The 27578-nt window shown below is 44.7% G+C and overlaps 1 protein-coding gene across 2 annotated transcripts in view; it reads left to right on the forward strand.

Moving 5' to 3' along the window:
• The window catches only part of gpr143 (G protein-coupled receptor 143), an 84456-nt gene that overhangs the window by 49622 nt on the left and 7256 nt on the right, over nt 1–27578 (forward strand). For both annotated transcript variants that reach the window (XM_073043998.1, XM_073043997.1), the window contains exon 8: nt 10447–10699. In XM_073043998.1, coding sequence (XP_072900099.1) covers nt 10447–10699 — 253 coding nt within the window. The remainder of the gene's footprint in view (nt 1–10446; nt 10700–27578) is intronic.

Raw genomic sequence — 27578 nt, forward strand, 5'->3', positions numbered from 1 at the left:
ACAATAGCATTATCTGTTCTTATGTAGAATCTAGGATTGTTGGCAAAAGTCACATCTTTACCAAAGCTGTTACTGTTCTGTGTTGTTCTGCTTTTGCAAGCGGTGCATGTGTGTACAGTGGCCAGCAGGGGGTGCCGTTGGCCCATTACTGGCTGCTTTGTCCCGCTCCCGATGACCGTGACAGCACTGCAGGGGTTGGTTACTCTGAGCATTGATTAATCCAGTTTGTGCTTCAGGCTGACTGAGGAAGAGCTGCTGCTTTGACTTGCATCATTAACAGTATACTTGCTGCTAAGAGATCTGTGCTGTTTCTATTTCTTTTCTCTTCCCCTCCTGACTGGAACAATTAGCTTTTAACCAGCACCTTTAACCAAGTAAGGCTCCCCTGGGCCTTCCAAACTGCACAATCAGTGAAACTTGACTCTGACTTGCACGTGTTACCGAAGCAGGTGAGCAATAGGTTGGTAACAGGTACTAGATCATAAGACATCGGCCATTTGGCCCATCGAGTCTTCTCTGGCATTCCATCATGGCTGATATTCTCACCCCCATTGTCCTGCCTTCTACCTGTAATCTTAGATCCCCTTACTAATCAAAAACCTGTCAACCTCTGTTTTAAATACACCCAATGACTTGGCCTCTAGAGCTGCCTGTGCAATGAATTCCGGATAGTAACCACCCTCTGGCTAAAGAAATTACTCCTCATTGCTATTCTAAACAGACGTCCTTTTATTCTGAAGCCGTGTCTTCTGGTCCTAGACTACCCCCACTATAGGACACGTCCTGTCCACATCCACTCTCTCTTGAGCTTTCAATATTCAATGGGTTTCAATGAGATCCCCCGCTCAGTCTCCTAATCTCCAGTGATTATTCATTGAGATACAGTGTCGGAATAGGCCCTTTAGCCCTTTGAGCTGTGCCAGCCAGCAATCCCCAGTTTAACCCTTCCCTAATCACAGAGCAATTTACAATGACCAATTCACTTACCAAATGTTATGGCTTTGGACTGTGGGAGGAAATCGGAACACCCAGAGGAAACCCATGCAGTCATGGGGGGAGCGTACAAACTCCTCACAGACAGCAGTGGGTATTGAACCTGGGTCGCTGGTACTGCAAAGCATTGTCTAAGCATTACACTTTTGTGCTGCCCCAGTGTACAGGCCCAGAGTCATCAAATGCTCCAGATATGTTAACCCTTTCACTCCTGAGATCATTCTCATAAACCTTGTCTGGTCCCTCTCCAATGCCAGCACATCCTTTCTTAGACAACAGTCCCAAAACTGCAAGTGCAGTTTGACCAGAGCCTTATAGAACCTCAGATGTGACTATTGGAAGCAGAGTGAGGGACAGAGAACTGTAGATAATACTCCAGTGGCAGAAAGATTGCTGGAATGGAGGAAGTTTTTCAAAGGATACAGCAAGATAGAAATCAGTGGGGAATTTGGGTGGGGGGGTGGCATATAATGCTGTATCTGGAGAAATGTGCACTTTGGGTGGTCAAGTGCAAGAAAAGGCAGAGCAGACTAGATGGGCCAAATGGCCTAACTTTGCTCCTGTATCTTATGGTCTAAAAGTATATAGTCAATGGCAGGACCCTTGGGAGCATTGATGTAGAAAGGGGCCTTAGGGTGCTAGTCCACAGCCCTCTGAAAATAGCAGCATGAGCAGATAGAGTGGCCAAGATAAAACAGCAATGTCAATATAGAAGTTCCAAAGTCACGTTGTAGCTGTAGAAAACTTTGGCCACATTTGGAATACTGAGTGCAGTTCTGGTCACCACATTACAGGGAGGATGTGAAGGCTTTAGAGAGGGTGCAGAAAAGTTTTCCAGCGTCTTGCCTGAAATAGAAAGTATAACGAGAGGTTGGGCAGACTTGACTTGTTTTCACTGGAGAGTCCGAGACTGAGGAGTAAGCTAGCAGAAGCCTGTAAAATGATGAGAGACGTAAGGCAGATAAAATCTTTTTCCCAACAGTGGAAATATCTAGAGGGCAGAGCTTTAAAGAATCTCTTAAGGCAATTTTCCTTTTTAATGGACACAGTGGCAGGTGCCTGGGTTTTGTTGCTAGGGGTGGTGATGGAAGCAGTTACAATAGCAACATTTGCAAGGCATTTATACAGGCACGTGAACAGGTAGGGGTGAAGGGTATAGACTTTGTGCAGGTGGATGATATCAATTTAAATTTCAATATGATCAGATTCACTTATTCATATGTTCATCAAGACGTAGAGTGAAATGCCTTGTTTGTGTTAACATATGACTATCGCTTTAACCCTGTGACTGTGTGGCTAAATACAGCTCCAACACCATATCAGAGTTGGCTGATGATACCAGTGTTGTGGGCTGTGTCAAAGGTGCTGATGGATCAGCGAACAGGAGGCAGATTGAAAATCTGGTTGAGTGGTGTAATGACAACAATCTCTCACTCAATGTCAATAAGATCAAGGACCTGATTGTAGACTTCAGGAGAGGGAAACCGTGTACTAAAGAAACACACGGAGGCAGAGAGAGCTGAACTCAGAATGACTTTACTGATTCAAAATCGCTCGCTTACATCTCCCCTCCCATGGGGCCCTGTGACCCGTGGGGCAGACGTGATGTCAGACTGTCCCTGGAAGGTCTGCCCCGAGCGGGTAGTTCCAAACGCGCTACCGTGTGTCTGCCCGCGGCTCCCGATGGCGGTTTGAGTCCTGCGTGTGCGGGCTGCCACACCCTGTCCCCCCCCCCACCAGAAACGTCCATTGGGGGAGTGGAGCCCCCAGTCCGTGTGGCTTGCCTGGGTGTCCAGCCTCGCCGGCGCGGTGCGGGTGCCCTCACTCAATGTCCACGTGCGCCAGTTTGAGGCGGTCCACTGTAAAAGTCTCTTCCCGGCCACCCACCTCCACGACACACGTGGTTCCGTTGTTCCAGATCACCTTGAAGGGTCCCGCGTACGGCCGCTGTAGAGGTGACCTGTGCTTGCCCCTGTGAATAAAAACATACTCACAGTCTCAGAGGTCTTTAGATGTGAAGGATGGCATGGGACCATGCCTGGAGGTCGGGACCGGTGCCAGGGTCCCTACCTTGTCCCACAGCCTCGTTAGCACCACTGCTGGAGTTTCGTCCAAACCTCGGGGCCTCTGGTACGAACTCGCCCGGGACCGTCAGGGGGGACGCCATAGACCAATTCCGTTGAGGAGGTGTCCAGGTCCTCCCTGGGGGCTGTGCAGATGCCCAGTAGGACCCAGGGAAGCTCGTCTGTCCAGTTGGGGCCCCTGAGACGCACCATCAGGGCCGACTTGAGATGCCGGTGGAATCGCTCTACCAAACCGTTGGACTGGGGACGGTACACTGTGGTGTGATGCAGCTGGGTCCCCAGGAGCTGCGCCAGAGCTGTCCACAAACCAGACGTGAACTGTGCCCCTCTGTCGGAGGTGATGTCCGTTGGGAGGCTGAATCTGGCGATTCAGTTTGCAATGAGCGCCCTGGCGCAGGACCCAGTGGACGTGTCTGCGAGCGGTGTGGTTTCCGGCCATCTGGTGAAGCAGTCTACCATGGTAAAGATATACCTGGCGCCCCGGGAGACTGGCAGGGGCCGACGATGTACATGTGGATGTGTTGGAACCTCCTGTGTGTCGGCTGGAACTGCTGGAGGGGAGGCTTCACGTGCCGCTGGACTTTGGCAGTCTGGCAGTCTACGCAAGTCCTGGTCCAGCGTCCGACCTGTTTTCAGAAACCGTGCCAGACAAATCTGTCCGCTACCAGCTTGATGGACGCCCGGATGGACGGGTGGGCCAGGTCGTACAGCGTGTCGGAACACCTGGTGCCTCTATGCCGCTGGAACCACGGGTTGGGGTTTGCTGGTAGACACGTCACACAGGAGTCAATCCGCTGCCGGGCCGATGGAGACGTCCTCCAACTGGAGCCCCGAAACGGCGGTGCGGTAAGCTGGGATCTCGGTGTCCGACCATTGTGCTTCCGCCAGTACTGCGTAGTTTATTCCTGAGGACGATATGCCTACTGAGTGGAGGCAGGGGTGAGGCAGTGTGTCGGTGATGACGTTGTTCTTCCCTGCGATGTGGCGGACGTCCGTGGTGAATTCTGAAATAAAGGACAGGTGCCTCAGCTGCCGAGCCGACCACGGGTCCGATACCTCGGCCAGTGTGAAGGTGAGGGGCTTGTGGTCCATATACACGGTGAACTCCCTTCCCTCGAGGAAGTACCAGAAATGCCGGACAGCCAGGTAGAACGCTAGCAACTCTCTGCCGAAGGCGCTGTACTTCACCTCTGGTGGCCGTAGGTGCCGGCTGAAGAAAGTGAGTGGTCGCCACTGGTCCTCGACGAGCTGCTCCAGGACTCCGCCGACTGCCGTGTCAGAAGCATCGACTGTGAGTGCCGTGGGTACATTGATTCTCAGGTGCACTAGGAGGGCCGCCTTTGCCAGCGTCTCCTTGGCCTGCTCGAACACCTCCGTGGATTCCGCATCCCATGCCACTTCTTTGGCCTTGCCAGCCATCAGGCGGAACAAGGGTCTCATGTTGCGGGCCACCGCCGGCACGAACCGATGATAAAAGTTGACCATCCCTACGAACTCCTGCAGGACCTTGACCATGCTAGGCTTGGGGAACTGGCGGATGGCCTGGACCTTGTCCGGTAGGGGAACTGCACCATGTCGGTTGACTCTGTGTCTGAAGAAGTCGATCTCTGTCAGCCCGAACCGGCATTTCGCCGGATTGATTGCCAGCCCGTGGTTGCTCAGGCGTTGGCAGAGCTGGCGCAAATGTGCCACGTGCTCTTGGTGCGAACTGCTGGCTGCCAGGATATCGTCCAAGTAAATGAAAACAAAATCCAGGCCGCGTCCCACCGAGTCCATGAGCCTTTGGAAAGTTTGGGCTGCATTCTTGAGACCGAAAGGCATCGTCAGGAATTCGAACAAGCCAAATGGGGTGGCGAGGGCTGTCTTGGCCACATCGCGGGGTGCACGGGGGTCTGATGGTATCCCCTGACCAGGTCCATTTTTGAGAAGATGGTCGCCCCGTGCAGGTTCGCTGTGAAGTCCTGGATGTGGGGTATAGGGTATCTGTCGGCAGTTGTGGCATCATTGAGCCTTCTGTAGTCTCCGCAGGGCCTCCATCCTCCTGCGGACTTGGGCACCATGTGCAGCGGGGATGCCCACGGGCTGTCTGAGTGGCGTATGATCCCCAGCTCCTCCATCTTACGGAACTCCTCCTTGGTGAGGTGGAGCTTGTCGGGTGGGAGCCTGCGAGCTCGGGCATGCAGTGGCGGTCCTTGCGTGGGGATGTGGTGCTGCACGCCATGCTTGGGGTCGGCTGTGAAGAACTGCGGGGTGACTATGGAGGGGAATTCCGCCAACACCCTGGCGAATCTGGTACCTGAGAGGGTCACGGAATCCAGGTGGAGGGCCGGTAGCTTGGCTTCTCCGAGTTGGAAAGTCTGGAACGTCTCGGCATGGACCAAACGCCGGCCTTTTAGGTCGAGCAGGAGGCAGTTGGCTCGTAGGAAATCTGCCCCTAGTAGTGGCTGTGACACCGCTGCCAACGTGAAAGTCCAAGTGAAATGGCTGGACCCGAAATGCAGTGAGATAGTTCGCGGGCCGTTCGTCTGAATACTGGTGCCATTTGCAGCGGTGAGTTCGGGGCCTGGGACTGCGTTACGAGTGTCCATGTTCGAGGGGGGGAGTATGCTGACTTCGGCCCCGGTGTCTACCAGGAAGCGCCGCCCAGAGTGTCAGGCCCAGAGGTACAAGAGGCTGTCTCGGTGGCCAGCCATTGTATCCATTAGTGACGACTGGCCCCGGCGTTTCCCAGAAAAGCACATGGTGGATGGCAGCAGCACGCGCCTGAGCCCCATCTTTGGTGATAGAAACACCATTGTTCCGAACTTCCGTCTTTTCCCCCCGTGGGTCTCTACAGCTTCGGTTGCGGGGCCTGGGCTTTGGGGCGCGCGATCGTGGCTAGGCCAATGGAGGCTGCTCCACGTTGCTTGCTCTGCCAAAGGACGTCTGCTTTAGCCGCAACCCTGCGCGGGTCACTGAAATCCTCACTCGCGAGGAGGAGTCGAATGTCCTCTGGCATTTGCTCGAGGAACAACTGTTCAAATAGAAGGCACGGCTTATGGCTGTCCATGAGCGCCAGCATATCGTTCATGAGCTCAGATGGCGTGCAGTCACCCAGGCCGTCCATGTGTAGGAGCCGCGCGGTGGGAGAGCCTTAAGCTTAGTGTACCTATCCTCCGTTGGTGGCTGGCATAGGAAGTCAACGATCCGGCCTGCCGTCTCCTGGTCGAGCGTGCTGACCACGTAGTAGTACCGCATGGCGTTGGCTGTAATGTCTCTGATATTGAACTGGGCCTCAGCCTGCTCGAACCAAACGTGGGGCTGAGTGGCCCAGAAAGTTGGGGGCTTCAGAGAGTCCGCGCTGTGCGAGTTGCTCGAACTCATGGCTGGTCTCTGAGTCACCGGCTCCAGATGCCGTCTGGAACATCAGGATCACCAATGTAGTCACGCGCAACGCGCTACTAAAGAAACAGACGGAGGCAGAGAGAGCTGAACTTAGAATGACTTTACTGATTCAAAATCGCTTGCTTACATCTCCCCTCCCATGGGCCCCTGTGACCCGTGGGGCGGACATGACGTCAGACTGTCCCTGGAAGGTCCGCCCCGAGCGGGTCGTTCCAAACGCGCTACCGCGTGTCTGCCCGCGGCTCCCGATGGCGGTTCAAGACCCGCGTGTGCAGGCCGCCACAGGAGGATCTGAGCTGGGGAGCATCAAAAACTTAAAATTCCTGGTGTCAGTCTCTCAGAGGTCCAGTCCTGGACCCATCAAATAAATATAATTGTGAAGAAAGCACGACAGTGCCTCTACCTTCCTCAAGATCTACTTCATTGATCCTGTTTACCGTTACTGTTCTATAGATTTGCTGAGCATTCCCACAGGAGAAAGAATCTCGGTTTTATGTGGTGACGTGTATGTACTCCGATAATAAATTTTATTCTGAAGTTTGAACAACCAACACAACCTAGGGATGTGCTGGGGGCAGCCCCTGAGTGTGGCCACGTATTCCGTTCCCAACATAGTGTGCCCACCGTGTTCGCAAAGCAACGTGAGCAACAACCTCATCAAACCAACAACAGGAACACAAGCCCCGTTCCTCTCACCCACCCAGACAGACCTCCAGCCTCCAGTAGATGGGTGGACTGCAGACTTTGGGCCTTTTGACTTCCTCAGCTTCTGGACTTCAGATTGAACACTCGGCTTCATGGCCCAGACGTTCCTGTGTTGTACTCTCCTACGTCTGAGAGATGGCGGGTGGAGAAGGAAGGTGAAGCCATGGAGGAAATGAAAACAAGGATGAGTGTTGGGAAACGTGGTAGTGCCTAGTGCTTGCCCAGTGACCGCTACAGATCAGTGAGCACTGCTCCTTGGTGAACGCGGTGCAGATGAGATATGGGTAGCAGCAATTTATGGAAGAAGGAAAAAGGGAGTTGTGTTAGAATGGTGGTCCTGGAGGACCAATGGTGAGGACAGGTGTTTATGGTGCAGAGTTTGGTCTCAGTCCTGGAAGGAGGTAGCAGAGCTCCATCAACCTCAACAATCCTCGGCACAGATATCATACAGCAATTATAACAGACCAGGTGACCCACATGATCCTCTCACCTGCAGTAAGCCTCACCCATGAATGAACAAATCCCTCTGCAGGTACATTAGTATCTGCTTCAACGTCTCTGTACTTCCTGATGATAAGCACCTCACTTAAAGTGCTCTGATTGACACAGGCTATGTACTCCGTCGAGGATCTCCACACTGCTGCTGTGGGCAATGATGTGTGGATTAGCTTGGTGTTTCTGGCGGAATGGTTGTGACATTTCCTTCAGCCTTGCTCTGCTGTGAGCTTTCCCACTCTAGGTGGAGATAATGGTGACCTTCTCCTATCTGCCTCTCCTTGTGGGGAATCTGTCACATCTCCTGGATCCCCGATTCACTGGACGTTCTTCCTGAAATGTCTCTAACAAGGATTTGCATGTTTCTCTGAGTGATTGTCGGAGTTTGCTGTCTCTGGTGCAGCTGAAGTGTGCGCTGCTACTGTTGTGTGGCTGCTCTGGTGAGTGTCCCTCTGAGAGCTGGTGCCCGTCCCTGAACGCTCTGCAGTGGAGATAGTGAGGTCCCATCGGGAATAGCACAGGTTCCATCTCAGCTTTTGGTTCACGACGTAAACCACTCTAGTGTTGTGTCAGACTGGATTTTGGTCAACTCATTGCTGGCATCCTAGATGGATGTTAGTTTGGAACGTGAGCATGTTTCAGTGTACAAACAAGTGTGCAATAAAAACAGAAAATGCTGCAGATTATACTGGCTATATCTGCTGGAAGAGAAATGTACAAGTCAAAGACATAGAAACATAGAAAACCTACAGCACAATACAGGCCCTTTGGCCCACAAAGCTGTGCTGAACATGTCCTTACCTTAGAAGTTACCTAGGGTTACCCATAACTCTCTAGTTTTCTAAGCTCCATGTATCTATCCAGGAGTCTCTTAAAAGACCCTGTTGTATCCGCCTCCTAAAAGGCCCTATTGTATCCGCCTCCGTCACCGTTGCCGGCAGCCCATTCCACGCACTTAACACGCACTGCAAAAAAAAAAATCCCTGACATCTCCTCAGTACCCACTTCCAACCAGTTTAACACTGTACCCTGTCGTGTTATCCATTTCAGCCCTGGGGAAAACCTGACTATCCACATGATCAATGCCTCTCATCATCTTATACCTCTATCAGGTCACCTCTCATCCTCCATCGCTCCAAGGAGAAAAGGCCAAGTTCACTCAACCTATTCTCATAAGGCATGCTTCCCAATCCAGGCAACATCCTTGTAAATCTCCCCTGCACCCTTTCTATGGATCTTTGATCTTAAATGTTAAGTCTGCTTCTGCATAAGACCATAAGGCATAGGAGCAGAATTAGGTCATCTGGCCTATCGAGTCTGCTCCACCATTCAATCATGGCTGATCCTTCTTTTCTATCTCCTCCTCAACCCCAGTTCCTGGACTTCTCCCCATAACCTTTGATGCCATGTCCAATCAAGAACCTATCAATCTCTGCCTTAAATACACCCAACGATCTGACCTCCACAGTTGCATGTGGCAACAAATTCCACAAATTCACTACCCTTTAGCTAAAGGAATTTCCCTGCATCTCTGCTTTGAAAGGACGCCCCTCTATCCTGAGGCTGTGCCCTCTTGTCTTAGACTCTCCCACCATGGGAAACATCCTTTCCACACATACTCTGTCTAGGTGTTTCAACATTCAAAAGGTTTCAATGAGATTCCCCTCATCCTTCTGAATTCCAGAGAGTACAGACCCAGATCCATCGAATGTTCCTCGTATGATAACCCTTTCATTCCTGGTATCATTGTTCTGAACCTCCTCAACCTCCTCTGGACCCTCTCCAATGCCAGCACATCTTTTCTAAGATGAGGGGCCCAAAACTGTTCACAATACTCAATTCTCCTCCCACAGATGCTGCCTAACCTGAAGAGTATTTTATTTTTATTTCGGATTTCCAGCATCTGCTATTTTTTTTTTAAATTTTGTTCTTGTAATCTCATTTAAATTTCCTCCCCTCACCTTTTAATATTAGATATTTCCACCCAAGGAAAATGATTTTCTGTATCGAGCTGCCAGCTTAAGTGGTGGATGCAGGTTTGATCTCAACATTTAAGAGAAATTTGGCTCGTTGTAGAACGAGCTTCCAGTAGAAGTGGTAGAGGCAGGTTCAATATTGTCATTTTTAAAAAAAATTGGTTTGGTATATGGACAGGAGAGGAATGGAGGGCTATGGGCTGAGTGCAGGTCGGTGGGATTAGGTGAGAGTAAGCATTCGGCACGGATTAGAAGGGCTGAGATGGCCTGTTTCTGTGCTGTAAATGTTATATGGTTATATTCTTGGATGGGAGGGGGAGATGGAGGGCTATGGTCCAGATGTAGATTGATAGGACTAGGCAGATTAATGGTCTGGCACAGACCAAATGGGCCAAAGGGCCTGTATCTGTGCTGTCATGTCTATGACTATCCTGTCCATGTCTCTTACAATTCTATCAGGTCATCTCTCAAGCTCAGATGCTGCAGAGAAAACAATCCCAGTTTAGTTGAACCTCTCTTTGTATGGTCTAATCCTGGCAGTATCCTGAGAAACCTCTTTGGCACTCTCTCCAATTTATTAGTCACCTCCTCTGAACTAATTGCTAATCATTTTTGTCCTTTTTGTGAAGAAGGTATGAGATCTTTTACATGTTTATTAATCAATACAGCAATAGAAGTGTTATCTTCATCATAGTTGGAAGTTTCCTGCATCTATTTTTGATTTTTTTTCAAATAAATTGTGTAACCTAATTTCCAAGATCCCAGTGTCCAGTGTCTATATTCAGGCCTGATGCTGTGTTCCTTTGCAGAGTATCCTGAATCCAATGCAGGGTTTCCTCAGCACCCTTGCATTTTACGGCTGGACCGGATGGGATTTTGATTTCAATCTACGAAGGCAAAAGATCCCTTGGGAGTCCTCAGCGGGTTCGACCTCAGCAGAAAATGCCTACAGCAGCCCCATGGCCACATCGGTCAATCACCATGGATTTCTGCAGCAGCGTGACAAGATGCAGACTGGAAACACTTATGAAAATAGTGATGAGCTTTCTGGCCTCTCTGAAGGTAATGGGGAAGCAAATAACTCCTTTGTAAAAACCTCCCCTGTATATCAGGGCCTGTGACTGGTTCCCTGTGTATGGTGTGAGCCGTCCTACAGTTTCCACACTTCCCTCTTCCCTTGGGGAGGAGGAGGAGGTATTTGGCCATTGAGTGTATATCACAAATCCTGTTCCCCTACTAACTTTCCCTGTGACCTATTATCAGCACAGTCTCATCAGTGTTATCACCCGCCTATAGCGGGGGCATCTTACAGTAGCCAATCAACCTCCCAGCCTGCAAGGATTTGGGAAGGTGGGAGGGATCTGGAGGGCGTACACACTGTCACGGGAAGAAGATGCAGACTGCACACAGACAGCCTCCAGTGTTAGTATTTGAACCCCCGTCGCTGGAGCTTTGTGACGGGCGTCCTCCTAACTCTATTACCCTGCCCCACTCCACCCATCTTGTGATTGCAGGACCATCAATAGTCAACCTGTTGATTTGGTTTCCTGCTCCCTGGAAGCACCTTGAAGGTAATGAATGGGGAGGAAAATAGCAGGAAAAGGCCTTTTTAGCCACTTGTGCTTGCTCCATAATTCAACTAACTTTTCACCCCGGGTTTACTGCCCTGCACTACATCCCTGCTCTTTTTGATTTACTCAGTATCAAACCTGGCAGTCTCTGTGTTACATAGTCAGATCTTTGCATTTTTTTGCCCTTGGGATCTTTCATTCTGTGCACCAAAGATCATAATTTTTAACCCTTGATTAAACCTCTGCTCAGCCTCAATGTGGCACTATCCCCAGACAAAAGACCTTCCCTCAGTCACTTAGCCAGCCCTGGCTCGCACCTCAATAAAGTTGAACTTACCACAATTTCTCCTCTTTTTGCGATTCTGTTAGTGATTTGGATCAGTTGCCAATGGGAGCTATCTTTCAGCCATGAGAGGACAAGCTTTGATCTTCCTCCCCCATTCACATCACTGCTCTTTTTAGACCAGACTTTAGACCATCTGAACTGTGTGCCTAGTAATGAACTACAAAATACTTTGGATACTTATGTAAAAATTGCTACAAATCCTCCCCAGGCTACAAAAGCCCAACTTGTGTATCGCCTATACATAGGCGTGTGTTAGGGTGACTCCAGGAGGATGGATTTGGTTGTTGTGAGGCAGATTTTGCCACATGGGAATGTGGCCCGACTTGCAGACTGTCCTGGTTACAATCAGGTCACAGGAACTGAATCCACCTGTAACTTGGTAAGGACCTGCACCGAAATACTTTTGTTTATCTCTCAGGTTTACTTTTCCCATCAGTTTGATATTCTTGTGTCCTAGAGAGAGACATTAGTTCAAATAACAAAGACCATTTTATATGGTGCATGTTGGATGTAGCAATCTACCTTTACAAATACCAAAGTAGTTCAATCTCAAATATATAAATTTTGTATATTGTTCCAAAGTGTTGTTCATTTTTAACCCTCTAAAAGATTATCAAACAGTATATTTAATGGAATTGTATCAACTAATGGGTTAATCACCTGTTTAAAAAGAACAGTTAAGGGATCCAGCAGGCAGGGTGCAGTGATGAATTGTGGCAGTGTTTAATCTGAACCTGTATTCGCTCCCTGCTGGGAATTGAGACTTTAATGGCATTCCTTTTGGGCTGTAACTGCTGTCACCTGCTTCTTGCTGTCAGCCCGCAGCTTTATCATGTTGTACAATGGACACTAGGACTGCTGATCTGCTGAAATATCATTGTGTTTAATGCTTTGTGTAATATATTTTTGATGCACTGATTAAATTTGCATAAGTTCTTTGCATTCTTTAATTTTTGATTTTTCCTGTCCTTAGACCATAAGACATGGGAGTAGAATTAGGCCATTTGGCCCATCGAGTCTGCTCTACCATTCAATCATGCCTGATGTATTATCTCTCAACCCCATTCTCCTGCCTTCTCCCATAACTTCTCACATCCTTACTAACGAAGAACTATCAACCTCTGCTTTAAATACACCCAATAAGTTGCCCTTCACAGCTGTCTGTGGCAATGAAATGAACAGATTCACCACCCTCCAGCTAAAGAACATCCTACGTCTCTGGTGTAAGGGGGTATCCTTCTATTGAGGCTGTGCCCTCTGGTCCTAAACTCCCCATCTATAGGAAACACCCTCTTCATGTCCACTCCATCCAGGCCTTTCAATATTCAATAGGTTTCAATGAGATCCCCTCATTCTTCTAAATTCCAGTGAGTACAGGCCCAGAGCCATCAAATGCTCCACATATGTTAACTCTTTCATTCCCAGAATAGTTCTTGTGAACCTCCTCTGGACCCTCTCCAATGCCGGCATATCCTTTCATAGATAAGGGCCCAAAAACTCCAGGAGCAGTCTGACCAGTGCCTTATAAAGCCTCAGCATTACATCCTTGATTTTATATTCTAGTCCTCTTAAAAATGAATGTTAAGATTACATTTGCCTTCCTTACTACTGACTCAACGTGCAAGTTAAACTTTACGGAATCCTGCACAAAGACCCTTTGCATCTTTGATTATGAATTTTCTCCCCATTTGGAATATAGTTTACACCTTTATTCCTTTCACTGAAGTACATGACCATACACTTCCCTACATTCCATCTGCCACTTCCTTCCCGGTCCTCCAATCTGCCGGAGTCCTTCTGCAGTCTCCCCACTTCCTCAACACTACCTGCCCCTCCATCTATCTGCGTGTCTTCCACAAGCTCGGTCACAAAGCCATCATTCAAATCTTTGACGTATTACGTGAAAAAGAAATGGTCCCAAAACTGATCCTTGCAGAACACCACTAGTTACAATCAGACAACCAGAAAAGGACCCCTTTATTCCCACTCTCTGCCTCCTGCTAATCTTCTATCCATGCGAGTATCTTCCCTGTAATATCATGGACTCTTAGCTTGTTAAGCAGCTTCATGTGCGGCATCTTGTCAAAGGCCTTCTGAAAATCCAAGTACACAATATCACTAATTCTCCTGTGTCTATCCTGCCTGCTATTTCCTCAAAGAATTCCAACAGGTTTGTCAGGCAAGATTTCCCCTTAAGGAAACCGAGCTGGCTTTGGCTTACTTCATCGTGTGTCTCCATTTTATTATGTTATTGCCTCTTTTATGTTTGCTCTTTGAAATGTTATGTACCCCGTAACTGGGTGTCTTACCAGCAAAGATAGAAGTATCTGTTGGAGTCTGGTACTATTTTCAAAACAGTGTTTATTAGTAAAATATACAAATTAATATCAACAATGCAAATATACAGATAATACACGTTAGCAATACTAAACCTAAAAGTGTGGGTATAATAATAATCAATAATAAACAAGCTCTATCGTTGTCTAGGGGATAATGAATTATCATGGGAAAGTATAAAGTTCAGTTCATGTAGGCTGAGGTAGTTGTTGATTCTTTTGTTGTAACCGTTGGAGGGAGAGAGAGAGAGGGCGAGCAAACAGTGACAGCTACAGTCATTCAAACCTTCCTTTACTTTCTTGATCCGTCGATGTGTTGTTGTGGCCATTCAGGTATGACCCTTCTGTCCTTTAGCTAGACCATTCTTCTATGGTGGACTCGTCACCCAGGCAAGGGTGGACACACACACAAAACCCCACCGGCCTCGCTATAAACACTGAGTTAAAATTGACCGATCCTTCGTTCGGTCTCCGATGCCCCACACTTTCTCATGGGTTCCAACACTTAAACAGTGCTCACTAGTGTGTCTCTTGGTGCGTCTGAGGGGTGTCTCCCCAGACCTCACTTTTATCCCTACTCACGGGGGTCTCAGGTGCCATAACAGTAAATCAATGGCTCCTCTCCTCTCTCTTATCAGCAGCAGATGTTCCAACTTGTTTTCCTCTTAATCTCCCTTTCTCTCTCATTCTCTCTCATGAGCAGCGTGGTAACAGTAACAGTTTGTGATTCTCCCGGGGGGGGGGAGGGGGAAACATGGGCAACTCTGTACCCTTCTGCCCATCAGAGTTGTTCATCCTTCGTAACAGAAAGAACATAATATTTCAGAGGTTGTTTAAACTCCCTTGTGATTTGCAACTGGGCATAACCCTCCATATGGCCTTGTTGCTACGTAGTCAGTTCAATCTGTATCATCCCCCTGGGGCCGATGAAAGGTGTTTATTTCTCCACGGATGCCTGATCTGCTTACCATTTTCACATTTCTGTTCTTTCAGGTTTCCAGCTTGTACAATAAATACCTCTGCATATTTCCATTCTGGATACAATATCATTTCTTTAACAGACCAATAATAATTTTTCATAAATGCTTTTTGCTCTCCGGTTATCTATTTAGTGGCCACTTTATTAGGTACTCAGTACAGCTGCTTGTTAATGCAAATATCTAATCAGCCAATCATGTGGCAGCAACTCAGTGCATAAAAGCATGCAGACATGGTCCAGAGGTTCAGTTGTGTAGACTAAACATCAGAATGGGGAAGAAATGTGATCTAAGTAATACGGACTGTGGAATGATTGTTGGTGCTACATGGAGTGGTTTGAGTATCTCCCGGGATTTTCACACACAACAGTCCCTAGAGTTTACAGAGAATGGTGTAAAAACAAAGCAAAGAAGAAACATCTAGTGGCAGCAATTCTGTGGACAAATACATCTAGTTAATGAGAGAGGTCAGAGGAGAATGGCCAGACTGACGGGAGAGTGGTAGCCACTCATTTCAACAGTGGTGTGCAGAAGAGCATCTCTGGACGGTCAACATGTTGAACTGTGAAGCGATGGGCTACAGCAGCAGAAGGTATAGTATCCTGTATCTAATAAAGTGGACACCAAGTGTGTTGCACGGATACACTCCAAAGCAATCTGATTACAGCAAATTACACAGGTTAAAATAGTATCCCTACTGTCAACTGGAAAATATGAAAGTATGTGAAATAGCACTTTCAGGCAAAAATAATGGCCAAACGTATTCCTGATGGTGATTCACTGAAGCCAATTTTTCTGCAAAATTCCACATACAGTTGTTAATTTGCAACCCAAACAAGTGAGATGCTGACATCTGAAGAATGCCGCTTCCAGTACTTCTGGCAATCTCTTGAGATATCAAAGTTTCTAGTGATAATTATCAAACGGTCCACTCTGCCAAATATGCAATAGCACGTTAAATGAAACAAGGTTGACATTTATATATTTCCTTTAATGTGAAAACTGTCTTCAGAAAAAAATCTTTTGCATATTAACTGAACAGTGCAAAGTCTAATCTCCAAGTAAACACTGAGGTGATTATCTTGTGTTTTATTGTTTTCTATCGTGTGACTTTAATACACTTTAGTCAATACTTTAGTACACTATGCATATAAAAATGCCATATTTGACTATTATCTATTGCTATCCAACTTCCTGCAAATACACCACTGGTTACGACAGAATTACTTATAGGACAATTTTGACATGATCACTTATGCTAATTGTGTACTCTTTTGGCCTGATGCCAGATGTGGTATACTTCAATGTGTTAGATGTACTGTTCCCAACTAAAGGAGACTTTTTTTTTTCATTCAGTGAGCATGTTATCCTGCCTCCTTGTGGACTCTGATCTTTTCAGATAAGCTATTTTGAACTTGACAAAAGGGTAAACTCCATTTGAACTTTATTGCCCGTGCTTTTATGACCAAAGGCAAAGCACCTTGGCACAAATAGGAACACTTTTCCCCTGGTTTTTGATAGGCGGGGAGTAATAATATGTGTAAAATGAATGGAAATATATGTCAAGGTCACTATTTCCACTTACTATGCAGTGCTTTCTGTTAGAAATTGCATATGAGAGTTGACCTTCAGGGAAGGACAGGGAACGCTACGGGAAAACTTGCATATTTAAAAACCTTGTCACTGCTGGGTTCCCTTTCATCAGGATATCTTGATAGTTACTGCAATTCCATGTTCCATGAAAAGGCAGATTTGTCATGAGAATAGGGGAGGAAAATTATTGAAGAACATTGATTATGCATCGAACATAGACTACCTCTTAAATGTTTGGACTCAATGGCCTAATTTTGGCCCTATGTCTTCTGGTCTTATGGACACCTGGAATGTGTACTCAGTTTCCTGTGATTTGTGTACAATGTAGTTTCTCAGATCACTTAGTGTGATGTTAACTCATGAAGACTAAATTCTCATTTGGAAGTTTTGCACTCTCCTATTTTAACTCCTACTTTAACAGGATGAGCATGTGTTAAAATATGGAGAGAGAGAATTCTTGATAAATGTGTTGAGTGTTTGTATGGTGGTATCACACTTTATTACAGGGTCAGAAGGTCTCTGTGAGCCTAAAGGTATTGAGAACAGCTGTCTGAATAATCTTTGTAAAGGGGAGCTGACAATTCTATCATTACTATTAGATTTAAATATTCCTTCAAGATGAGTGCACTAATTGACAACAACTGGGTTCAATTAAGTTTTTGAAAATTGGAATTCAAGGACTAAATAATTGACTTGGACTCACAGAACATTCTAGTTTGATGTACTTACTGAAGCAACATTTCTGCTTTTATTTCCATCCCGGCAAAACGAATGTAGACACCCTGTGCTGTGTAGTCAATGAGAGGTCACCAGCTCTGTGACATTTTATCTGTCAAAAGAAATTGCTGTTTGTAGAAGGAAAAATTGAATAAAACAGCTGTGTTTAAATGATATAGAATTGCAATATTGTTCATTATTTACTAATATTAATACATTTGTAATTTTCCGTTACATCCTGGTGAGGGCAGATTTGAAGTTGATCTGGAATGAGGAGCCAAGTATAGGCTGATTTATTATAGGTTTCAGCAGTGGAGATGCCTAAGTGTTGAACGTAGCAACTGGACAGATTGCTCCTAAGTCACATGATGCAGCCGATGAAATGCCCTTTCTCCTTCAGTTTGCTTTCTCTGAACTTCTCTTGTCCACAGGACCCAGTTCCTGCTCTCTCAATCCTTCTCCCACCAACTGCAAGTACACAACGCCCCTTCCTGCACTGACATTAGCCAATATGGTTAATAATCCTCTCCATTCAGGTGTAGCCGACTTGCCTTTAAATCAGGCTTCATCATCTGCCTCCCCACTCTTACTCCCACCCTCTCTCTGCCTTTCCCTACACAACCACTGTATAGCCTTTGAACTGTAGCCTTTTGAGACAATCAACTATACTATCCTCCATTACTAATCGGTGTGGAACCACACACAAGTTGGTCCCATTCTTATCCTACCAGTCACTGCCAGGTGACTATCTGGAGCAACACTCACAGAATACTGAGGAACTTGGCAGGTCGGGTAGCATCTATGTAAAGGAATAAACAGTCAACATTTTGGGTCAAGATTCTTCATCAGGACTTGACCCAAAAGGGCAACTATATACTCCTCTCCATAGATTCTGCCAGCCCTGCAGAGTTCTCCAGCATATTATGTACTTTATTCTGGATTTTCAACATCTGTGGAACCATTTGTCCAAATAATTGTCTGCTTTCCTTTTCATTCTCGCACCCTTTCTCCAGGGAGAAGGGAGGAGATTGGGGCTGTGAGAGAAATGGATCAGCAAAGACAAAATGGACGAGCAATCTCAATGGGCCAAATGGACTAATTCTGTTCCTTTGTCTTATTTTATTTCTGATGTCTTCCAGATATTTATTGATCCAATTATTTTGTGGTTACATATTATTTTCTTGTAATATCATCTGAAGAAATAGATTACAATGCCAAATACATCTCCACAGCACTCCTGCTTCTAACATTGTCGGGCTACTTGTCAATGTTGGAGGAACAGAAATTCATTTGAATTAGCTATCTTCATAAACATCCACTACACCGCTCACTAATCATGGATTCTGCTTCTTCCCTTGGCAGCTAAATGTGGCTGAATTAGACCTTTCCCCAGACTGTATCACCGTTGACTCTGAGTTCAACTTCCAGCTCTGTTCTTAGAACATAAAACAGTACAGCACAGCAGAGGCCCTTTGGACAATGATATTGTATGGACCTTTAGACGTAAACCAATACCTATCTAAACCTTCCCTCCACATAGCCCTCCATTGTATCTTTCATCCATGTCGCTACTTAAATGTCCTGAATGTATCTGCCTTCGCCATCATCCCTGGCAGTGCATTTACTGCTCAGTTTAAAAAGGAGAAAAAATTACCTCTGATATCCACCCCCATACCTTCCTACAATTACTTTAAAATTTTGCCCTCTTGTATTAGCCATTACCACTCTGGGGTAAAAGGTGCTGACCGTCCACTCTATACCTGTTATAGTCGTATACACTTCTATCACCTTTCATCCTTCACTACAAAGGGTGACACCCTAGCTCAGTCAGCCTTAAAACAAGCTTTCTAATCCAGGCAGCATCCTGATAAATCTCCTCCACACCCCTTCTAAAGCTTCCACATCCTTCATTCCTATAATGACGTGACCAGAACTGAACACAATACATCAAGTGTGATCTAAAGAGTTTTATAGAGCTGCAACATTACCTTGCAACTCTTCAACTCAATCCCTTGACGTGCACACCTTCTTAAACACCGTATCAACATGTGTTGCAACTTTGAGGGATCTATATATGTGGACCCCAAAATATCTCTATTCCTCCACCCTGCTAAGAATCCTGCCATTAACTTTGTATTCTGCTTTCAAATTTAACCTTCCAAAGTGAATGACTTCATACTTTTCTGGGTTGAACTCCATCTGTCACTTCTCAGCCCAGTTCTGCATCCTATCAATGTCCTGTTGTAATCTATTTCTAACTGTCTACAACACCACCAATCTTCATGTCATCTGCATATTAATGCCTCTTCGTCTCACCCAGTTTAATATCTGCTGACTCTGAACTTGGATAATAGGAATGCAGCTGAATCTGTCATGTGTAACTAATGATAATGCTAGACCTGGCTGCACCAATGCACTCCTTTCTAAACTATGTAGTCATTCAGAGCCCCACTCTTCTAACTTGCAGCAAGTCTACTAACACATCTAACAGGGAATGCTATAAGTATTTGCCTTTCATCAGAATCTGGTCAGAAATGCTCATTAACCTAAAATATTATCTCTGTTTTTCTTTCCACAGATGCAGAATGACTTTTTTAATACTTCCAGTATTTCCTCTTTGTTATTTCAGTTTTCCATCAGCAGATTTTTAAACAGTCCCTTGAATGTTTGTCAACCAGCTCATGGTTCTCTCTTCACTGTAATCTTTTGCATTTCCATAATTGTCTAAAGTGTTTGCACCTCTCCAATTCTGGCCTCATGATTATCTCCAAATTCAATGGCTCACCTCAGGCAAATGCATCTTAAGAGACCCTAGGCTCTGGAATTCCCACCCTTAAACCTGCCTACAGACAGTGGCTCCAGAGATTAGGAAAAGCAAGATGTGGTCACGAGAAGCAGAGGAACGATTACAGGATTGCTTGGAGTCAGTGGACTGGGCCATGTTCAAGCACTCATCTGGAGATCTGAATGAATACACCATGGTTCAGCGGACTTTATTAAAGCAGCTGTAGATGAGTGTGTCCCCACTAAATCATTCAGAGTCTTCCCCAATCAAAAGCCCTGGATGAACCATGAGATCCGAAATTTGCTGAGGGCCACATCAGAGGCATTCAGAACTGGAGGTTAAGGAGACTACAGGTATGTTCTCCAGAAAGCCATCTCATGGGCAAAATGGTGACTTCAGCCCAAACTAGAATCACAGCTATGGTAGTATTTGAATGCTATCTTCTCCTGCAAAGTTGAATCAAGCGACATGAGAGATAGCAGGGCTTCAGTTCCAGATCAGCTCAATGTTGTCTGTACTTGCTTTGACCGTCAGAACATGGAGGAACCATCACAAACCCTCAAATCTCCCAACGATCCCTTAATCTCAGTATTGGAAGCTGAAGTGCCAGCTGCCTTCAGGAGGGTGAATCAGGGAGAGCATCCAAACCAGACGGGATACCTGGCCATGTATTAATGACCTGGGCTGACCAACTGGCTGGTGGGCTCACTGAGATCTTTAACATCTCACTTCAGCAGTATGTGGTACTCACCTGCTTCAAGCAGGCTTCAATCATATCGGTGCCCAAGAAGAGTGTGGTAACCTGCCTCCATGACTATCGCCCAGTTGCACTTACATCCATAATGATGAAGTGTTTTGAGAGGCTGGTGATGAAACATATCAGCCACTGCGTGAAAGGTGACTTGGATCTCTTCCGATTTGCCTACCGGAGCAACAGGTCCACAGCAGATGCCATCTTATTGGCTCTTCACACAACCCTGGAACATCTGAACATCAGAATGCTCTTTATCAATTACAGCTCAGCATTTAATATCATCATCTTCTCAAAACTAATCAGTAAACTCCAAGACCTTGACCTCAGTACCTCCTTGTGCAACTGGATTCTGGATTTCCTCACTTGTAGACCCCAGACAGTTCAGATTGGCAACAACATGTCCTGCATGATCTTCGTCAGCACAGATGCACCACAAGGCTGTGTGCTTGGCTCCCTGCTCTACTCGCTTTACACCAATGATTGTGTTGCTAAGCACAGCTCCAATACGATATTCAAGTTTGCTGATGAAACTACCAATGTGGCCAAATCAAAGATGGTGATTAATCAGCATACAGGAGGGAGATAGAAATTTTGGGTGAATGGTGTCATAACAACAACCTCTCACAACGCCAGCAAGACCAAAGAACTGCAGGAGAGGGAAACCAGAGGTCCATGAGCCAGGCCTCATCTGAGGATCAGAGTTGGAGAGGGTTAGTAACTTTAAATATCTGGGTATTTCTATTTCAGAGGACCTGTCCTGGACCCAGCACCTAAGTGCAATTTTGAAGAAAGCATGGCAGTGCCTCTAATTCCTTCGAGATCTGCAGAGATTCAGCATGACTTCTAAAACTTTGACAAACTTCTAGAAAAGTGTCGTACAGAGTGTATCAACTGGCTGCATCACTGCCTGGTATGGCAACACCAGTGCGTTTGAATGGAAAATACTACAAAATGTAGTGAATTTGGCCCTGTACGTCATGAGTACATTGAATACATCTACATGAAATGCTGTTGTAGGAAAGCAGCATCCATTATCAGAGATCCTTGCCAACATGGTTCATCCTCAGCAGTAAAAACCATGCTCTTTTCTCAGGTAGAAGGTACAAGAGCCCCAGGACTCACACTACCAGATTCACAAAAAGTTGTTACCATGTAACCATCAGGCTCTTGAACAAAGGGGTCAATTACACTCACTTGCTCATCTGTGGAGATCTAACAACCAATGATCTCACTTTAAGGACTCTTTATCATGTTATTTCATGTTCTAATTATTTATTTATATTTACATTTGCACAGTTTGTTGTCTTCTGCACTCCAGTTGATCTTTCATTGATTTTGTTATTAATACTATTCAATAGATTTGATGAGTATACCTATGCAGGATTGTATATGGTGACATATATGTTTAAAAAATGGTTCAAAAGTTCATTTATTATCAAAGCATGTGTGCAGTACACAACTCTGAGATTTGTCTTCTCCAGATAGCCATGAAATAAAACCATGAAAGAGAAACAGCAAGCCCACGCCCTGAAATAAAAAAGATTGGCAACAGGATCATCAACCCCCAAAGCCCCCTCCCCCACACAAAAAAACCTAACAAAATGCAACAAAAACGTCAACCCCCAAACACCCTTCCTCCCCCTTGCACAAAAAAAACAAGAGTGGGCAAAAACACAGAAAATAAAAACCATTAGATTGAGAAAGTCCATAGTTCAATCCATAAACACAGAACCTCAGTAAAACATTCGAAAGAGAGACACCACTCTAAAATTTACTTAGAGCTTTGAACTTTTCTGCTTATCTTTTTCATCTAAGCAGACAGGACTTGATCAAAAGAAAGATAAAATTTTATTAAATAATGTGAAATTCTTTAAGTGAAGTAACTGCGGAAAAGACATTCAATAATATTCAACTATAAAATATTTTCAAAGTAACTTACAGTAAAAGGCAACACTTGCTGCTATAAATTGGACAGTACTGTATATCAAATATGAAAATCATAACTTATCTGATTTGTTCTGCTCTTTTAGAAGCTTCACTTTAAATCCATTAAGTACATGGATGTGCCTGGATTTCAGAATATACATAATCAGCACTCACTAAACAATCAGAATTAGTTTGTGCTTGTCCATTCTTAAATAACAGCATTATTATAACTACTGTCAAACTACTTTTCTGGCATTAAATATAACCATTGCAAGTCAGAAATGTCTAACCTTCCACTGTCAGTTATTGATGGAGATTTATAACTCTTTACAATTCTTGTTACATGGGCTAAATAATAATGATAGTCTGGGACAGTTTTCCCTGGAGTGACGGAGAGTGAGGGATGACTTTATACAAGGTTATAAAATCATGATAGCTTATACCCAGGGTTGTAGAATTTACAATTAGAGGGCCTGTGACAGGAAAGATTTAAAGGCAGCCCCAAGAGCTACCTTTTCACAGAGGGGGTGGTGGTTGCATGGAACAATCTGCCAGAGGAAGTAAGAACAACTACCATGTTTGGACAGGCTTATGGATGGGAAAGGTTTAGAGCAGGGGTTCCCAATCTGGGGTCTACAGACCTCTTGGTTAATGGTGGGAGTCTATAGCATTGTAAAGGTTGGGGATGCCTGGTTTAGAGGGATATGGGCTAAACTTGGGCAAATGGATTTAGCACAGGGAGGTGCATGTCATCATGGACGAGTTAGGCTGAAGTGAAAGCTTGTGTGCCATATGTGTCAGATATTTCAATTCCATTTTTCTTTCCCTCATAGTTTCATTTCTGAACATGATACACTAATTACTTATTATAAATTATACTTTCTAGTTCATTATTTGGATGCTTTTACAATCTGATTGTTTAGAGGATTGTCTCAAGCACATATCCTTGATCTCCAGTTGAACTCTGCCTGAATGGATTCCAGATTAGCCCAATATCGGGTCAAAATTCCATAGAAACAAGGGAGGGAATGTAGCTGGGTGAGTTGGATTAAATTTATTATTATCATATGTACTGAGATATAGTGAAAAACTTGTTCTGCATATCTGTTAATATAGATCAGTTCATTACATTGTGTATTGAGGTCGAACAAGGTGTATCAGCTACAGAGAAAGTGCAGTGCCGGTAAGAAATAAGGTGCAAGATTAAAATGAGGTAGATTGTGAGGTCAAGGGTCCATCTTATGTTATTTCTTGTCTGTTTGCCACAGGGACATCTTGAAGTTAGGAAATTCAAGGAATAGTGAAGTCTTGAAACATATCCAGTTTACAGAAGCGGAGGTAGAGAAGCACATAAAGATAAATAAACCCCTCAGCTCTCATTAGGACACTGTCTGAAGCTAAGGAAGAGATAGACCAATGAGCCTAAACACAGTGGTGGGAAAGATACTAGAGGGATTTTTGAGAGAGACGATCAATCTGCCTTTGGAAAGGCAGGGATTAATTTGGGGTAGTTGGCATAGCTTTGTGACTAGGACAATCATATCTCACACAATTGATCGATTATTTTTCTAAAGAAGTGACCGAAAGGATTGATAAGGGCAAGTTGTTTACATGGACTTGAGCAAGACTTTTGATGAGATCTCACATGGTAAGCTTGTTTCACAAAGAATGCAGTTAGCACAGTTAGTAAGTTTGTGGATAGCTCCAAAACTGGACAGTCAAGAGAATTAGCAATGGTTACACCAGGAAGTAAATCAACTGGGAAAGTGGGTCTGGGAAAGGCAGATGGTATTTAACTCGGACAAGTATGAAGTATTACACTTTGGGAAGTTAAACCAGGACAGGATGTTGTGATGGAAATGAGAAAGATTCTTTGGGTCTCAAAGGCAAGGGCTCTGGACACACAGTTTTAATAATAAGGAGTTTATTTACAAGGGGAGAAAAAACTTGGGAACAACACAAGCAGCTACAGTATTCGCACAAACGCGCTTAGAATAGAGGAGCATGGGAAAAGTCGGGTTGGCAGTACAATACATGGGAAAATGGTGTGGAGACAGAGTACAGGCACACATACAAGCAAGGGAAAAGTAACTACAATACCTGCCCCCCTTGGCTACGGGCAAGCACGGCTCTTTGCTAAAGGGACAACAATAAACGCTCCCACAACCCTGTTCAATGCACACCTTACTACGTGCCTCCAGCGCTGTTCTGCAGTCTTCAGCCTGGAGTGAATCAGGGTGGTCCCTCGAGGATGGCAAAAGAGAGCCAGCCAAGCACATGTAGCACCCTTTATAAGTCAGGGGGCTGGAGCTTTCAGCCCAGATGATTCACTGGGGGCCAACAGCTTGCTGCTAAATGGGTTAATCCAATTAAGGTGGCCAATGGTTAAGTGTGCATTGATTAGTTGGGAGGGGCGAGGTGTTGACTGGCAGGTGGTGTGACCTCCGACCAGGTGAGGACAGTGCTGTCACATGACAGGCACAGCTCTCTGGATACACAGGACTTACACAATAAATGGCAGGGGTCCGTCTGGAGAGTGGCATAGAACAGAGCCACCTAGGGGTACAAGTACATCTTTTTTCAAAGGTGGAAAAGCAGGTAAAGAAAACATTGGCATGCTTTCCCTCGTTAGTCAGGGTATTGAGTGTACAAGTTGGGATTTCATGTTACAGCCATTCAAGACATAGGTAAGACCACACTTGGAGTATTGTGTGTGGTTACGGTCACCTATCTATATGTAGGATGTCCTTAAGCTGGTAGAGGTGCAGTAAAGATTCACAAAAAGTTTTAAAAGCACTGATAGGTTAAATGATTAGGAGCTTGGCTAGGTTGACTGGTCACAGCAATTGTCGCAGGGTAGGGGAGCCTAAAACTGGATGGCACAAGTGAAGGAAGTGCAAATAAGCAAATGGATCAAGCTGCTCAAAAAAAGTGGTGGAAGTGGGTACAATTACAATGCTTAAAAGACATTGAGACAGGGGCATCAATATAGAAGAGTTATAGGAATAAGGGCCAAATGCAGGAAAATGGGACACACTCAGGTAGGCATCTTGGTTGTCATGGATGGGTTGGCCCAAAGGCCCTGTTTCCATGTTGTGTATCTCTGACTCTATTTGACAGTTACCTACAGCGGTGTATTGACAAATTTCACATTTAGGGGATACTAAAACATAGCTTCAAATGATTGGATTTACTTCAGCACTGAGTTAATGTAAGAGTCGATGGTTCTCACTTTAACCGTATCAATTCCTCAGAACTGAAGTCATCCTTGAGGTTGAGGGACTGTCAGACATAAGAAGCTCATTAAATAGTACCCAAAGCTCCATCAAAGACCAAAATTACATCATTATTGCTGAATCACTGACAGTATTGACAGCTGTTTTTGCTGGAATTACTACAAACGCTTATTTTCCAAAATTTGCTGCATCTCAGTTACAAAGCTGGTTAATAAAAAAAATGATATGCCACTATTTCCTACAATATTTTTTTGTGTTCATAGATACATATTTAAAACGAGATTAAGTATTTCTCATTGTGTTCAACAATGCTTCATTGCATGTCTGCCTCTTATTCTGCATCTAATGAACTGGCCATGACTTGTTAAACTTGCAAATTGTTATTATTTATTATGGTTCATTTAGAGGCCTTTCAGAATTTCCAATAAATCTCTGATTTTGACAAGCTATCTAGAATGATCACACTATAGTTGATTTCAGGGACATAATAGTGCACAACAAAATTGTAACTTCATTATATTCTGTTTTTGTAATAAATACTGTATTTACCAGAAGACCACCATATCCTAAACATACAAAGAGGTAATAACTATTCAGCTGGTTGTCGGAGAAAATTCCCTTGAAGAGAAAATTAAAAACTATGGATTTGCAAAATTGTCATTTTTCTCAATAAGTTTTATAAAACAATTATTTTTGTACCAAAGACTGGATGCAAAGAAATATATTGATAAATGAATTAACATATTCATATTTTCAACACTATTCAAAACTAATCAGTCTTCATGAAACCCTAAACATATCAACCTAGTAAAATCAATTGGCAAATGCTCAATGTCTGTGTGTGCATTTTTCCCTTGTGTTTTAATAGATTAATACATCTATTACAGTAACCAACAGTGGAATCTCAAAGAAACACAATAAATATTTTGTTTAAGGTGATTGGAGGAACGTTAGGGAGATATTAGAGGCAGAATTTTTATTCTACACAAGGATTGGCAAGCGACTGGAATGCACTGCTGGGTGTGGTGGTATAGGCAGATACATTAAGAGATATTTTAGATAGGAAGAAAGGAAAATAGAGGGTTATGGGCTGTGTGGGTTAGATTGATCATGGCATGGGTTTATATAGTCGGCACAACATCGTGGACCAAAAAGCCCATACTATGCTGTAGTGTTTTATGTTCTAAATACTTCCAACACTAATTAGCACTCATAAATGGCAAATTAGAAGTAATCATTGCCAAAGGAATATTCCTTAGGCCCAGCTTCTGAGATGAATCATACCCAAGGCTTCCCCAAAGGTTCTGCTCAATAGGTTACCAATAAACCCAGAGATCTGTGACATTCTGGAGGTGTTTGCCAGGCAGTGACTGTTTTGTTGTCAATAATCTGAGGAGAGAACAAGAACTTACTCAGTTAACTGTTTTCTTTTTCTTCTTCTTCTTTAATGGTTTCTATTGGGGTTCTTTGTTTTGTGGCTGCCTGTTAGGAGATGAATTTTAAGGTTGTATAAAGTATGCACACTTTAATAAAATGTACTTTGAACAGACCTATCCTCCATAATCCTTAAGTTTAAGGCTGTTTTATAATTTATGGAGGTCTGTTGAATTAAGCAACTTTAATTAAAGAAGTGGAATTATGAAATCGTGTATTTCATTTTTATTGCTTAATTAAGCAGCATATCAAAAATACCATGTAAA

Source organism: Hemitrygon akajei, chromosome 4, assembly GCF_048418815.1.
Source record: "Hemitrygon akajei chromosome 4, sHemAka1.3, whole genome shotgun sequence".
NCBI lineage: Eukaryota > Metazoa > Chordata > Chondrichthyes > Myliobatiformes > Dasyatidae > Hemitrygon > Hemitrygon akajei.